Below are 15,902 nucleotides of genomic sequence, written 5' to 3' on the forward strand. Positions count from 1 at the left end.
CAGCTTCATGAAGCCTATGGATCCATTCCTAGAATAATATTTTTAAATGGGTAAAATAAAACACATAGGATTACAAAGGAAACTAATGATACTGAAACTTAGTTATCAAAATTCATGAACCATGGGTTAAGAATTAGAGCATCACATTTTTATAAAGCTGTAATTATATTCAACAATCTTAAGAAAGATTCTAACCTTTAACAAATGATGAAATATAAAATCCAATTAAGGTCATTTCTTACCAATAAGGGGTACCAATAAAAGATTTCCTCTTTGCAATGGTAGCTGTTATTTTTGCAGCCACACCAAAGTCAGCTAAAAAAAAAAAAAAAACCCAAAAAACAAATTGTTATATTTTATTTAAAGAGAATTGGAAGTTTTGTTCTTAATAGAAAAAAAGTGCTATCCATAACACAATACAATTATAAAATAATACAGTATACTACAGAGACATGCAAATAAATCAGAAATGGAATAAAAAACTAGAGGGGATATCTAAAACACCATTATTTAAAGTTTAATCTTCTATTTACAAGGCTTGAAAACAAGAAAATTCCTTGACCTTTTTTCCCCAGAATTTATAATAGAAGTTAATTTTTTTTTTAATTTATCTTGAAGAAGACTGGGTCTCTCTCCCTCTCACCCCCAGGCTGGAAAAGCAATGACCACTCATGGGACCCAATCCCACTACTGATTCACACCAAAGTTTTAACCTACTCTTTATAATTTAGGTTGATTCTCTCCTCTTTAGGAAGCTTGCTGGTCCTCTGCTCACAAGACTCCCCAGACTGGTGCTAAACTTAGTGCAAACACCCAATCAGCTTTAGCTTGACTGCAGCTCAGAGTTTTCCCAACTCAAGCAATTCACTTAGCCTCAGCCTCCCTAGCACCAGCATTTTAAACTATTCACACAATTCTAATATTAATTTTTAAAATTTAATAATAAATTAGGATCTTGAAATAACATACCTAATTTAATGTCACCATGATCTGTCAATAAAATATTTGCACCCTAAGGCAAAAAACAAACATTACTGAATTAGGACTACGAATTTTTATGTCTTTTTACAGAAAAGCATAGCAATTTAAATATTATTTTAATTTACCTTGATATCTCGATGCATTTTCCCCTTAGTATGCAAATAAGCAAGACCCTAAAAGTGACAAAAACAAAATAAACATATACATTAATATAACTGAAAAAAACAATAACAACAAACCAGAAATTTCCACTAAATCATGTAATAAGAAATCTGAAATACTGGGGAAGGGGGCAGGAAGAGGCGGAAGAGAGTGGAAGAAAGTTTCTTTATTAGCTCTGAAGGTTGCTATTACTAAGGCTTTTTAAAAAATAAAAAAAAAAAATTTAAATTACCTGATCTAAAAATACTTAGCATGGTTGTGACTTGCAATGGAGTGAAATGTATTTTACCATATAAATATATCCTTTTATTGATCACTGTTATTACTTCTCAAAAAAGTGGATGAAATTCACAGATTTTTACTAACTTATCATTCTCCATATTCAGAAAGGTCTACTTGGTCTTGCTGGTCCTTTTAGTAATTCCCTGCCTTCACTTCTTACCACACATACTCACAAAAACAAGAAACTTTCCCAATCATCCTTGACTAAGAAGGGTGATTAAATCTACTATGTCATAATACACAGTAAAGAGTAACAATTAACTATCAAATTGAAATGTCTTTATAAAATGAATGGGCTGGATCTTCTCCTTTCAGGTCTAAAATTTTATAATTTCTATTACTCACACTACCATAAAAGCAGAGCAAAAGGTAGGGTATTATCTCCCTAGTTATCAGGGCTTAAGGGCTTCGAAGAGGGTAGGGAGAGAGTTAATCTATATAACAAATATATTCTCTTATTATATTATATATTTTCTTCTTTGGTAGTAGTAAATAAACCTTCCCCAAACTACTTGTTGAGAATGAAAGGACTTAAGAGTAATGGAGAAAGAGTTTACAGAAATTTCAGGACTATTTAAATTACTTAAGTTTCAACTCATGTTTTTTTCCTGTAGTATTTAACTCCAGTTGATTCAGCCAGAGTTAGTCTCCAAAGAACAAAAGTAAAACAAACTAAGGACTTAAAATGCAATTTAGGGAATCTGCATGTAAATTTAAAATATCATAGAACTGGAAGTTCTGTTTAGTTCAAGTTCTGAGTCAAATTCAATTGACCCAGTGGGTTAACTAGTCTAGAGAGGTGAAATGATTTGCTTGGCAGAACTGAAATTTGAAACCCCATCCTCTGACTCCTCATTAAGTGCTACTTCTATATCAGGCTTCCTCCCTAAAAACTAAAGTTTATTACTTAACATTATATAGAACCTTGAGAACTGTATGCAAAAATAAACTTCAATGTGAAAAATAAATATTAAAACCGTTTAAAGACAAAAGAAAACTGAATAGCAACTGGAAATGTTTATATTTTGCAATCTAAATTAAGATAAAGTGAATATTTCTCACTTTAATGTGAGAAATTAGGTTAAGAGCTCAAAATTTAACCTGTGGCAATTAGGCTATGTGTTTAATCTGGAGGGTAGTTACTAACTCTTAAATCTGACTTTTTATCTGAGATGATCAGGCCATATTAATGTACTGGCTTTTAGAATATTAAAGTGGTGGCTTGCAGCCTTGGGGCTAAAGGAATAAGCAAGGGGTCAAGCTGTGGCTCTGCAAAGCAGAGAAGCAAACCTGGACCTGCTTTCTACTACCACCATGTGAGGACCATTTCTAGAATGAACTTCAGGCCTAGTACAACTCACGTCACATGGATCTGTCCTCCTCCTTTTGGAGACAGAAACCAGCAAAGGTTGGGGACAGCTAAGTCAACATTAAATTGTCTGTAACACATTCTTCCACACAAAAACAATACAACTAATTAAATTCGGGTGGAAGAGTGACAAAGGGAAAAATAACACTAATAGTACAGCACTAGACAATGGGCAAAGTGAGAAAGAAATCAAACCTTCTTAACATTTCCTGGCTCCTTTAGGATAGTGATCGTTTTTGTTTTCTGTGCTAGGCACATAGTGCTTACTAAATGTTTACTGAATAAGTGAAATTTTTTGTTGGGAGAATCTGGCTTGACTCTCTAATTAAGGGAGTAGCTCTTAATTACAATTAAAGAGTTTTAAAGTTGTAAGTCATCTAGTCCAGTGGTTCCCAACCTTTCTAAGTATGAGAAATATTTATTGAATGAGAACATAATGATAAAAAGCTAACAGAAATTTAGCTATATTTTTAAATGAATTTTTATCAATTACAAAAGCAATAATATATACATATTATGAGACATGCTATTTGTTCAGTCTAAAGAAAGTATGCTTATTTATTGATTCAAAGGAATATTTGGAGCCCCCATTAGAAAAACTTTACAATGCCTTCCCTCCAGCTCTGGAAGAGGTCAGCAATCACTCTTCTCATTTACTTAGGGAAAGATTTGGATGAGAAAGAATCACTGACATATTCATGGTCATGCACTTTGCTACTGGAAGCACTGGGAATAAAATGTAGGCCTTTTGACCTATGTTTCGTAAACCAGTAAATGTGTCTATGTTTTATTGTATTTTTATTTATTTTGTTAAGTATTTCCAAATTATAGGTTTGACTGCACATGAGAGTGTTGTGGGTTGGTCCCCAGGATGGGAGCTGGTCCCTCCCAGTGCTATAATTCTATAAGAAATTAAGGGACTTGCCAAGGATCACACAATCAGTATGTGTCAGAGGTAGGACTTGACCTGGGGTCTTCTTGGCTTTGAAGTTAGCTTTCTATCTATTACAGCATGTTAAATACATACATGTTAAATATTCCGTGGGTATATATATATCACTGTACTATAGATTTCTCCATGCAGGAAATAAGAACTATAAAAACATTTGACTTTCTTTGCAATGACTTCTTGCTCAGCCACAAAGTCCACAAATGGCATTAGTTGAACGTTGTTGTTATTTCTAAACAAGCTACTAGAAAACAAATAAGGAGATTAGACTATTTAGCCTCTCAGACTCCATCCAACTCTAGACCTATGATCCTACCTGACATAAAAATCAGCAATTTCCTCAATTGTAAATTAATACACCACGTAATTGCAACTGATTTGTGAAAAAAATTTAAAAGTGATAAAACTGTAACCTGCTACTTTCAGTAACAGGCTTTCTGGTAGGTTATTTATTATATATAAAAAGTACTGTTAATCATAAAGTTTCTGGGTTTGATGGTTTTTTTTTATGGTTTATCAGGTTTTCCTGAGCCAACCAAATGTGTGACTGATTTTGAAAATGATCAGTAATATGTATATTAATTCCTGAAAATCTTAAAAGACACCAAACTCTTCATATTTTTCTCTCATATCCGAATCAGCTCAGCTCTCCTCACTGCTTTGGAAGGACACAACTATCTATTGGTAGCCCACACCATAATACTAACAAGGCAGTTTGCTCAAACCAGTAAGCACTACAAAGACACTGAAGTGTAGTGGTAATACACAACCAGAGCTGCAGACAGGATTGGTGATCTTTCTGGGCATCAATCTCACTCCTTTGAATTCTCCAGCTCAAACCGTCTGAGGCCCAGAAGTCAGAGAATATTCAAGTAGAACTGTCTTCCACCCCACCCACCCCACCCCATTTTTAACAATTGAGTTTAAGTGAATTCTATCTATTCAGTAGCCTAACAGAGGGAAGAGCCAGGCTCTCAGAATAAGGTAATAATCATGAGGTAATAATTTAGGTTATTTATTTCTTTGCCCTTAGCCAGGACCATAACTATATTCTAATATAGCTTTATTTATACAATTTCATGTCGAATTATCTTTCCAGATAATACATACAAGTACCTGTAATGTTTCTCTGCAAACATAAGCTATTTGTAATTCTGACAACGGTCCAGTAACTAGAAAAATAAAGAGATCACATTTTTACACATCTAACAATACATATAAAACAACAATTAAGAGCATTGCAATTTTCTAACAAAAACTATTCTAAATGAAAAAAGATAGACAGGTAATTTAAACTTATATGTGCAAATGAAGAAGCAAAATAATGTAAACAATATACACAATTACTACAATAATGTAAATGTAACAAAAATGAAATTGAACTTGGGGGGGAGTAAATTGCATACATGTCAGACACAATGTGTTTGGATTTGTTAAACTACTTTTTTTTGTCTTTTTTTTATCTTTTTTTTTAATTTTATATAAGCAATTGGGGTTAAGTAACTTGTTCGAGGTTACACGGCCAGTTATTTCTGGGTGTGGTGCTAAGTATCTGAGCCCGGATTCGATCCCCAGGACATCCCGACACTGGGGCTGGTGCTCTTACTCACTGAGCCACCTGGCCTCCCCTCTTTTTATCTTTTTAAAAGAGACTGCTTTTGGGAGAATATATTTGGAAACGAAGGGAATACAAACACAAAAAGTATCAATAAGGATAACATTTAAGTTTTAAAATGTATGCAACACAAATTTACTACTTTTATTCCAATGAATTCTTTACAATTTTAATCCAAGGCATTTATTAAGCATATGCTGCCTGCAAAGGCACCATTATAAGGAAAAGAAGGATTTACAAAGCAAGCAATAGACATAATCCTGGTCCTAAGAAATTCATATTCTAATGGAGTAGACAGGACAGCATAAATATTTGTATATATAAAAGAAATATTACATAGACACATATACATATTAACTTTACAATGCTAGAATAACTTAAAAGTTTTCATGAAGGTCATATTTCCTTAAGGTCAATTTACACTTTAATTTTAGTGTAATTCTTCCCTAGTTCTTCATTGATGAATCTATCTTTGGGACTGCTATAGGGTAAAGCTTGAAACCACAGGAAAGAAAAGTATAAAGCAAAGTGGGGAAGTTCCATGAAGTTTCTACATGCTGCAAATGAGTAAATAAGAAAATTCTAGGAGTAGAATTAAGGGGGGTGGGGAGGGAGAAAATACAGAGATCATTTGTATTAAACCTTAAGTTATCCTTAAATCTCACTGCTAACCTGAAAAGATCAGAATCTATTGTAATACTGGGTGTTAGCATAATAATGCATTGGCAAAACCTGGTTAAGTAGGGTCACTTTTTCAGAATCAGACTCCAGTGGTTTCCAATCTTTCCAAGTATGAGGTCTACTTTTAAACTTTTTTTTTCCTAGAGATCTCCTTAATTGGAAAAAGTCAGAGAAAATAGTATTACCAGGAAAATCTAGATGAAATTCTGAGGACAGAGAACTTTCCTTCTCCAAAACAAAGATTAGTGATAGAAAGTTTTCAACTGGCCTGAATACTGGACAAGCTAAGTACTCCCAAGTTCAAAGTTCTCTGAGAACTTTAACTCTAGCTCAAGTTTCAATGTGTGTATGTAGTAGAGGGGGAAGGAAGAAAGGGGAGAATAAGGAATATAGGGTCTTCAGGGCAGGGAGGAAAGAAATTTTAATTTATTCCCAGAATTATCTGCCAAACTCATGGCAGAGATGATAGGCTGAGGAATTCTCTGAGAAAAAAGCAAAGTAAGAAGATGGCATGGAACTATAAAAAAGACAGGGGGAAATGGAAGAGAACAGGTGGGAAGGGATAAGAAGAGACAAGAGCAGAAAGTTTGGCAGAAGATTTTCCTTCCAACAAAAATGAAAGGTCCAAAATACTCATAATAGTCTTTGTGGTAGGAAAACACACAAATTTCCACAACCGATTGTGGAATGACTCAAGAAAGAACCCCAAAACACCCCAAAAACCCAACTATTGCAAATGAATGTAATGGAATATTATTGTGCAATAAGAAATTATGAACATGAGGAATTCAGGAAAACATCATAATATTTATAATAACTGATGCAAAGCAGAACCAAGAGAACAGAATTACTCCAACAATATAAATAAGAAAAGCACTTAAAAGAAGTTAAAAATCTCAAAAACTAAAAAACTGGTGAAGGTCCAGGAGAAGAAAAAATGAATCATACTTCCCTTTACTGAAGGTCTGGGAAAAGGAAAACAACCTGATCAGACCTATCCCTAAGGAAGCAGTCATGTGTATCAATTGGAGAGTGGCAAGGGTATTGGCAGGGGAGAGAATATTATAGTCTTCTTGGTTAAGTTGATGATGTCAAAAGTCAAAGAGAAATCCAGTTCTCTTAACTCAGCAAATAACTGAAAATACCAAAAAGACCAATGAAAATGAAAACTGAAAAGAAATGGAAGTAAGTTTCTCCATTAAATTTGGTAGACACAGATCAGACTCTTCAGTAAGAGTCATCCAGAGCAGCAGGAGGCCACAGGCCCAAATAAAACCTATTCAACCCATTCAAGCATGCCAGGGAGGACTGACCCAGGCACAAAATCCCAAAGCAAGAAGAGGGGCTGAAAATATTACTAAATAGAAGGAAATACAGAATGCAAAAAGAAACATTTTAGAGTTAAGAGAAGCCCATAAGATAAATAAACCCAAAAGAAAAGAGTAATTAACCCTGTTGTAACAAACAGTGGATTCAGAAAAAGAAAAAAATGATTTGACCACCAGGACTATAAGAATGGCTGAAAAAAAATGAAACAAGTAGAAAAGTATATTAAAAATAACTAAGAATTCTGTAGGAAAAATATTATTCTCCATGAAAACTACAACAAACCAAAAAAAATTATATGGTACACAATGTGACAACAATAAATATTAGTACAAAGTTAAAAGGCTGAAAAAACATGACAAAATATGTTATCTATTATCAAAAACTGACCTAGGAAATGAGATGAGGAAATATAATAAGAATCATCAGACACACTAAAAACCATGACAAAAAACCACACAAAACCTAGATACCACATTTCAAGAATTTTTTTAAAATGAGAACCAAAAAATCCTGCTTATAATAGATAGTATTTATATAACATTTTAAGATTACTTCAAATCTTAAAAAAGTTTTAAATGAGATATTTAAAAGGCATAGGCTATTATTATTATTTCCATTTTACAGAAGAGGAAATTAAAGCTGAGAGAGGTTAAATAATTTGGCCACGGTCATATAACTATAAAATAGATGAGGTAAGATTTTAACTCATGCCTTCCTGACTCCAATTCCAGCTTTTTTTACCTACTGTACCACTTGGCTGCCACATCTATGATAACCCAAGGGCGACGGATAGATGGAAACTGGGGCTTCATTAATAAATGGAATTCCTAGGTAAGACAACTTCAATGCAGGATGGTACCTTCTCTGAAATTTTTAATTTCTGACAGTTGTCTAAAATTTAGACAAGTTGCCTAAAGCAGAGGTATCAAATATCCCTGTAATACTCTCAAGCATTGAGACCTTATGAAAGTGTAATTAGAGAAAGTTAACAAAACAAATACAAATATAACAAAACATAATTAACATTACATTAAAAAAATAAGTTAATATGTGGTCTACAGGGAACCTTGCTAGGTATGGTCTGATGAACCCCATTTCTATTTAAGTTTGACACCACGAGATTAGATCACTGAGAGGTTAAATGAGTTGCTTAGGGTCATAAAGTTAGTATGAGTAAGAAACCCGAGACTTGAGCCCAGGTCTTCTTGGCTTGTAAAGTGGCTCTCTATCCACTAAGCCCTGCTAACTCTAATGTTACCTAGAGCCAAAGGACAAAGTGAAAAAAGACAGAATCCAGTGATCATCTTGACATCCTCAAGAAAAAAACAAAAATTCTAAAGGAAAACTATTAAAATGGTATGGCCAATTATCTAGAGTTTCTAAGTCAAAGAAAAAGCACCATAAGCAGTCAGAAAGAGCTCAAGTACCAGGGAACCACAGTTAGGATGACACAAGACTAAGCAGCAACTAATATATGAGACAAAATCTTGGAATACAATTTCCAAATGGAAAAATATAAAGGTTTACAACTAATGATAATTTTCCCTGATAAACTAAGTATAATCTCTACAGGACTTGGATTAATGGACTATTAGAACAGAAAAATTTCAAGTGTTCCTGATGAAAAGACAAGAGATGAGTAAAATTTTGAAGTGTAAACACAGGAGTCAAGAGAGACTCATAAAGGTGAACTTCAACAATTGGAAGGGAATATATTATGATGACATATTAACACAGTCTTTACTCTTCAAGGGTCATAGAATTAAATAAGACAAATACAGGGTCGGGGGGGGGTTATGTTTTAAGAGAGGAAAGAAAAGGAGAGAAAAAGAAATACACTATGGAATAAAAGAGGTGAAGAACTTAATTATGTCTCAATTGCAATGTGAGAGAAGAAAAGTACACAAATGTGGAAGAAATGAGGGAAGGAATAGGCATCTCACAACCTCACTTCTATCAGAAAAAACAGGGTTGAACACACACACACAATTTGGTGTAAAGATATATTAAATTCAAAAGGAATACAGGCTGGGAAATACAGACCAGGGAAAGAGGACAAAGAATTGTAAAAGGAAAAGTAGAAGGGGGAAGGGAATAGTCAAAAGCAATATGAACTTCCACTTTGGAAAGGTTATCACAAAAGATAAATAAAAAGAGACAAGGTTTAAGGAGATCAGGGTCTGGGTTTGTTGTAGATAAGAGAGGTGGAGAAGGAGGAACAGACCACTTCAATTATAGGTTTCTAGTATTGATCAGAGTCCTTATTTTTCTTTCCACCCCATTTTTTACTGTAAAGAAAGGGGCAAGAAGAAAAGCGAACATAAAAGGTTATAATGGAGAAAAATAAACAATGATCACAAAAGTAAATATGAATAGGTAGGCTCACTTGTAAATGGATAATATCAAAAATACTTTAAAGGAGAATCCAATAATAAATTGTTTTCAATAAATACAGTTAGAACAAAGATTCACAGTTAAAGTGAGGGTCTGAACCTAAAATATTATGCATCAGGCAAATTAAAAAAACAACAACATGATCTCAGAGAAGCCTATAGTAAAAATAGAAAGTTATTAGTAATTACCAGGAAAATTACATTATGCTTAAAGGTACTATATATAGGTAATGAAAGAATATCAATACTTAATATGTAGTCACCAAATGACATAGCACCTAAGTATTTGAAAGTAAAATTAGTCAAATTAATGGGAGAAATGGATGACAAAACTAGAAGAGTTGCAGACTTTTAATTGTGCCCCTTTTAAAGCTAGACAAATCTAAAAAGAGATGAAGAACAGAATTTTAGAAAAGTTAGATTATCTTAGGTAATAACTAAAAGTAACATGTATATTTCTCAGTTATGCATGCACTTTTACAAAAACTGACCACGTGATAGGGCATAAAACCCTCATAAACATATAAAGAAAAGTCTAAAAATTAAATACATTCCTAATGACTACAACAGAAACACACACAAATAGTCAATAAAAGATCTTTGGAAAAAGGAGTCAAGTGTAAATGGATACTATATAACTTAAAATTAAAGAATTGGTAGATCAAAGAACAAAACATAGAAACTATAAATAATTTCAGTAAAGAAAATGAGAAAAATAAGACAACATGCCAAGATGCTTGGGATACAGACTAGTTAAAAATTGCCCAGTCCTTGACTGCACAGCTGAAGCTAATCAGGACACCCAGACCATAAACATTCCAGGAAGTCTCCACAGCTGTGTTCTTATCTAGCTGCCAATTACTTATACATAGCTATTTTCAAACAGTGGAGTTCTATTAAGCATTCCAGTGACTATTTTCATATAAAACAACCTATATCTCCTTAACTTGGAGAGAGAAGCAGTTTTTCTGGCTCCCCACAATGTATACATTACAAGACTTGTGTTCCAAATAGATCTTATCTGTGACTCCTAACTGGTCTTCAACTCTGTATTACAGACTTAAGAAATTTCCATGATAAGATAATCAATAGGAGAAAACTAAAAAGCACAGGGAAAAAAAAAATGACTGTTCCTCAACATGATAGAGAGTAGTTCTCTAAGCAAAAGCTAACATTATCTTAAATGGAGAAAAGCCAAAAATCTTTCCAATAATATTAGAGGGTAAAGCCAGAAGGACTACTGTCGGCCCTCTTAACTGATAGTTCTAGAGATTCCAGCTACAAGAATATGACAAAAAGAAACTGAGGGAATAAAAACATAAGCAAAGGACTGACCTTTCTTTTGTTTTGTTTTTTTGTTGTTTTTGCTTTTTGGAGGGCAACTGGGGTTAAGTAACTCACCCAAGGTCACACGGCTATTTGTGTGTGTGTCTGTGTTAAGTGTCTGAGGCAGGATCCGAACTCAGGTCCTCTGGGGCTGGCACTCTAGTCACTGTGCCACCTAGCCACCCCAAGCCTTATTTATTTATTTATTGCTTTCTGGAGGGAGGAAGTGTATCAGCAAGCACCCCAGTGTCCCCAGGGTGGCTGCCCATACAGGTTCTTGGATCTGCTTTGTTAAAGGAAAGCAACTCAAAATGGGTTAACAAGCTTACTTTAATCAGTCAAATATGAATCATTTACCTAGTTCAGGGGAAAAAGGTCAGCACCCTGAACTTCAGAGTATACAGACAGAATTATCAAGACACAGAAACAGATCAAGCAGACAGCTTTCCAAACTGTCCAACCATCACATCCACACCAAATTAACATCTGGGTTTTTCAAAGTGGGAGCGGGGGCTCTCAACAATGGCTTCCCAGAGTTTCATCTGATCAAATCACAGAACACTTCTCAAAGTGAGCCCCCAAAACAAAGCTACACATCAGGGTTTATATACCCTTCCCCTGGCTCAGAGAATGTAACAAACTTAATGACTCACTGACCAATCAAGAAGTATCTACTGAAAAACAAGCCTCCCACCCCAGGCTCCAGGTGCACTTTAGTCTAGGGGCAGGGAAGATCTTAAAAATTTACATTCCCATTACAGGAAGGCAGGGCAATTGGGGTTAAGTGACTTGCCCAAGGTCACACGGCTAGTGTGTGTGTGTGTGTGTGTGTGTGTGTGTGTGCGTGTGTGTGTGCTTGTCTGTGTGTGTCTGTGTATGTTAAGTGTCTGAGGCCGTATTTGAACTCAGGTCCTCCTGACTCCAGAGCCGGTGCTCTATTCACTGTGCCACCTAGATGCCCCAGGATTTACTTTTTTAAAGAAGACATATATAATGGTTTACTTAGAGAATCTAAGATATTCAAATAAGATTTAATAGAATAATTTACTTCAGCAACACAGCAGGATATAAACTAAACTCACAAAACTAGCAAGAGATAGAGAAAAAAAGTTACATTCAAAATAATTCTAGGGGCGGCCAGGTAGCACAGCGAGTAAGAGCACTGTGTCGGGATGACCTGGGGATTGAATCTGGACCCAGACACTTAGCATCCACCCAGAAACACCTGGCCATGTAACCTTGAGCAAGTTACTTAACCCCAATTGCTTAAAAAAATAATAATTCTAGAATGCATGAAACATGTCATACCAGCTATCATTAATGTACCACAATATATTTTTTAAAAGAAATAATGATGTAACCTAACTGGAGAAATATAAATCACTCATGGTATGGCCATGTTAATATAACAAATATGACATTTTAAAGAAATAATGAAATATCTATTTGGAGAGAGATTAATTGCTCATGATATGGTCATGCCAATGTAATAAACAAAACAATGTTGTTTTTGTTGTTCAACTGTATCCAATTCATGACCCAATTAAGCGACTTTCTCAGCAAAGATACAGGAGTGGTTTGCATTACCTCCTCCAGCTCATTTTACAGATGAGGAAACTGAGGCAAAAATGGTTAAGTGACTTCCCCAGGATCACACAGCTAGTAAGCATCTGAAGCCATATTTGAAGTTAGAAGATGAGTCTTTCTGACTCCAAGGTTAGCACACTATCCACTGTGCCATGTAGATGCCCAAACATGATAATACTGCTGAAATTAATTATAGATTCAGTGTCATACCAAATGACCAAAGGGTCATTAAATTTAAAGATTTAATAAATTATAATAACATTGATCTGGAGGGGGAAAAAAGTCAATAACTTAAGGAAAATCATGAGAAAAAAAAAGGAAGAAAGGGGCCCTAAATATACCAAATCTCAAACTATTCTACAAAGCAGTAATCATCAAAACTATTTGGTAGTACCTAATAAATAGAAAAGTTGATCAGTGGAATAAGATCAAGTACAAAAGCTTGGAGCAATCAAATATAGTGTCACAGTGTGCTATAAAGCTCTTAAGGACTTCAACTACTCAAGTAAAGACTAACTGAAAACTGGTAGGAAAGCTGGAAAGCAGTTTGACAGAAATTAAATTCGGATCAACATTTCACACCATATACTAAAAATAGTTCCAAATGGACACATGACCTAGATACAGTCATATAATGAACAAATTAGAGGAACAGGGAAGAAGATAACTTTCATAACTATGGATAGAAGAAGAGTTCTTTAAAAAGTGATGACAAGGATTAATAAAAATAAAATGAAAAATTTTGGTTACATAAAACTTGAAAAGTTCTAACATGAGTAAAACTTGTTTTATTTAGTATTTTATTTTTCCCCAATTACATGTAAAACAATTTTTATATTTGTTTTCAAAGCTGAATTCCAAATTCTCTTTCCTCCCTCCCCACAAACCCTTCACTGAGAAGACAAGCAATTTTGATAAAGATTATACATGTGTACTCAAGCAAAACATTTCCATAATCATAATAGGCATGTTGTAAAAGAAAAAAATAGACCCTCCAAAAAACCTCAAGAAAAATAAAGTTAAAAAAAAAAAAGCATGTTTCAATCTGTATTCAGATACTATCAGTTCTTTCTCTAGGGATGGATTTCAGTTTTCATCCTAATTCCTTCAAAGTTGTCTTGGATTGTTGTATTGCTGAGAATAGCTAATAGGAAATCCCAGTTGATGTCTTGCAATATTGTTTTACTCTGCACAAGATACATTTCACTTCGAAACCAGCCCATGCAAGTCTTTCTAGGTTTTTCTGAGAGTATCCTGGTCATCATTTCTTATAGTACAATAGTATTCCATCATAATAGGATATCATAACTTGCTCAGCCATTTCCCCAACTGATGGGCATCCCTTCAATTTCTAATTCTTTGCCCCCAGAAAAGAACTGCTATACAATACTTTTGTACATATAGGTCCCTTTTTTGCTTTTTATCTCATTTGGAATATAGAACTAGTGGTGGCATTGCTAGGTCAAAGGGTATGAATGGTTTTATAGACCTTTGAACATAGTTCCAAATTGCTCTATAGAATGGTTGAATCAGTTCACAATTCTGCAAACAATGTAATAATTTCTCATTTCCCCTACAACCCCTCCAACATTTGTCATTTACCTATTCTATCACATTAGCCAATCTACTAGGTATGAGGTAGTGCCTCAGAATTGTTTTAATTTGCATTTCTCCAATCAATACTGAGAGTATTTTTTCATATGGTTATAGATAACCAGTTACTTCATCTGAAAACTGATCATACCTTCTGATCATTTATCAATTGGGTTATGACTCCTATTTTTATGAATTTGACTCAGTTCTCTATATGTTTGAGAAATGAGGCCTTTATCATAGAAACCTGCTTCAAAATTTTTTCACAGTTACTATTTCTAACTGTATTTCTCTCCATCCAATTCCTCATTTATTCTATTCTCTCTTTTCACCCTGTGCTTCATCAAAAAATGTTTCACTTCTGACTATCCCCTCCTCCAATCTGCCCTCCCTTCTATTACCCCACTAGCCCTTCTCTTATCCCCTTCCCCTTCTGTTTTAGAGGTAAAGATAGGATTTCTATACCCAACTGGATGTGTATATTATTCCCTCTTTGAACAAATTCTGATGAGAGCAAGGCTTACTCACTCCTTTTCACTTCTCCCCTTTTCCCCTCCACTGTAAAAGCTTTTTCTTGCCTCTTTTATGTGAGATAATTCTACCCCATTCTATCTCTCCCTTTCTCCCAGTATATTCCTCTCTCACACCTCCACACACCTATGCCCTTCATCTACATATACTCCTTCCAACTACCCTAATAATGAGAAAGGTCTTATGAGATATAAATATCATTTTCCATGTAGAAATATAAATAGGTTAACATTATTAAATCCTTTATGACTTCCCCTTCCTGTTTCCCTTTTTATGCTTCTCTTCAGGCTTGTATTTGAAAGTCAAATTTTCTATTCAGCTCTGGTCTTTTCATCAAAAATGCTTGAAAATCTTCTATCTCATTGAATATCCATTTTTTTCACCTGAAGGATTATACTCAATTTTGCTGAGCAAGTGATTCTTGGTTGTAATCCTAGCTCCTTTACCTTCCAGAATATCATACTCCAAAGCCCTCTGATCTTTATATGTAGAAGGTGCTAAATTTTGTGTTTTCCTGACTGTGGTTCCACCATACTTAAAATTGTTTCTTTCTGAGTGCTTGTAATATTTTCTCTTTGGCCTGGGAAGTCTGGAATTTGGCCATAATATTCCTGGGAGTTTTCATTTTGGGATCTCTTTCTGGAAGTGATTGGTAGATTCTTCCCATTTCTATTTTATCCTCTGGTTCTAGACTCTCAGGGCAGTTTTCCTCCATAATTTCTTGAAAGATAATCTGTCCTAAGTCTATTCTTTGTCTTCACTTTGACTGAATTTCTTTGCTCTTCTTCCTGCTCTCCTAGTCCATCATTTATGTTTTGGTGTTTCTTCTTTCCCTTTACAAATCTCTACAATTCTTCTTTCTCTTGGCAAACTCCACAATTATCTGGTCAACCATACACTGTTAGTTACCCTTAAATTCTTTGCTCCCTTGTTTTATCACATTATACCCTGCCAAACACCCCTCATCATCCACATTCTCCATTCCTATTCACAAGCTGCTAAACACTCATGGAGAAAGTTAGCTATAAACACTCATCAAATGGGTTGATTACAAATTTATATTTTCTAATCTCAACTGGGCCCTCATTGCTACATGATTTTGTT

The 15,902-nt window shown here is 34.5% G+C and overlaps 1 protein-coding gene across 1 annotated transcript in view; it reads right to left on the reverse strand.

Moving 5' to 3' along the window:
• The window catches only part of MAP4K5 (mitogen-activated protein kinase kinase kinase kinase 5), a 171,904-nt gene that overhangs the window by 83,200 nt on the left and 72,802 nt on the right, over nucleotides 1–15,902 (reverse strand). Inside the window, exons 6-9 of the mRNA XM_069082327.1 lie at nucleotides 4,860–4,915; nucleotides 1,107–1,154; nucleotides 970–1,012; nucleotides 243–315 (exon numbers count right to left, since the gene is read on the reverse strand). Coding sequence (XP_068938428.1) covers nucleotides 243–315; nucleotides 970–1,012; nucleotides 1,107–1,154; nucleotides 4,860–4,915 — 220 coding nt within the window. The remainder of the gene's footprint in view (nucleotides 1–242; nucleotides 316–969; nucleotides 1,013–1,106; nucleotides 1,155–4,859; nucleotides 4,916–15,902) is intronic.

The sequence above is a fragment of the Petaurus breviceps genome, unplaced genomic scaffold (genome assembly GCF_028583685.1).
Source record: "Petaurus breviceps papuanus isolate PSGF00001 unplaced genomic scaffold, PetGlider_PUasm1.0 164, whole genome shotgun sequence".
Classification (NCBI taxonomy): domain Eukaryota; kingdom Metazoa; phylum Chordata; class Mammalia; order Diprotodontia; family Petauridae; genus Petaurus; species Petaurus breviceps.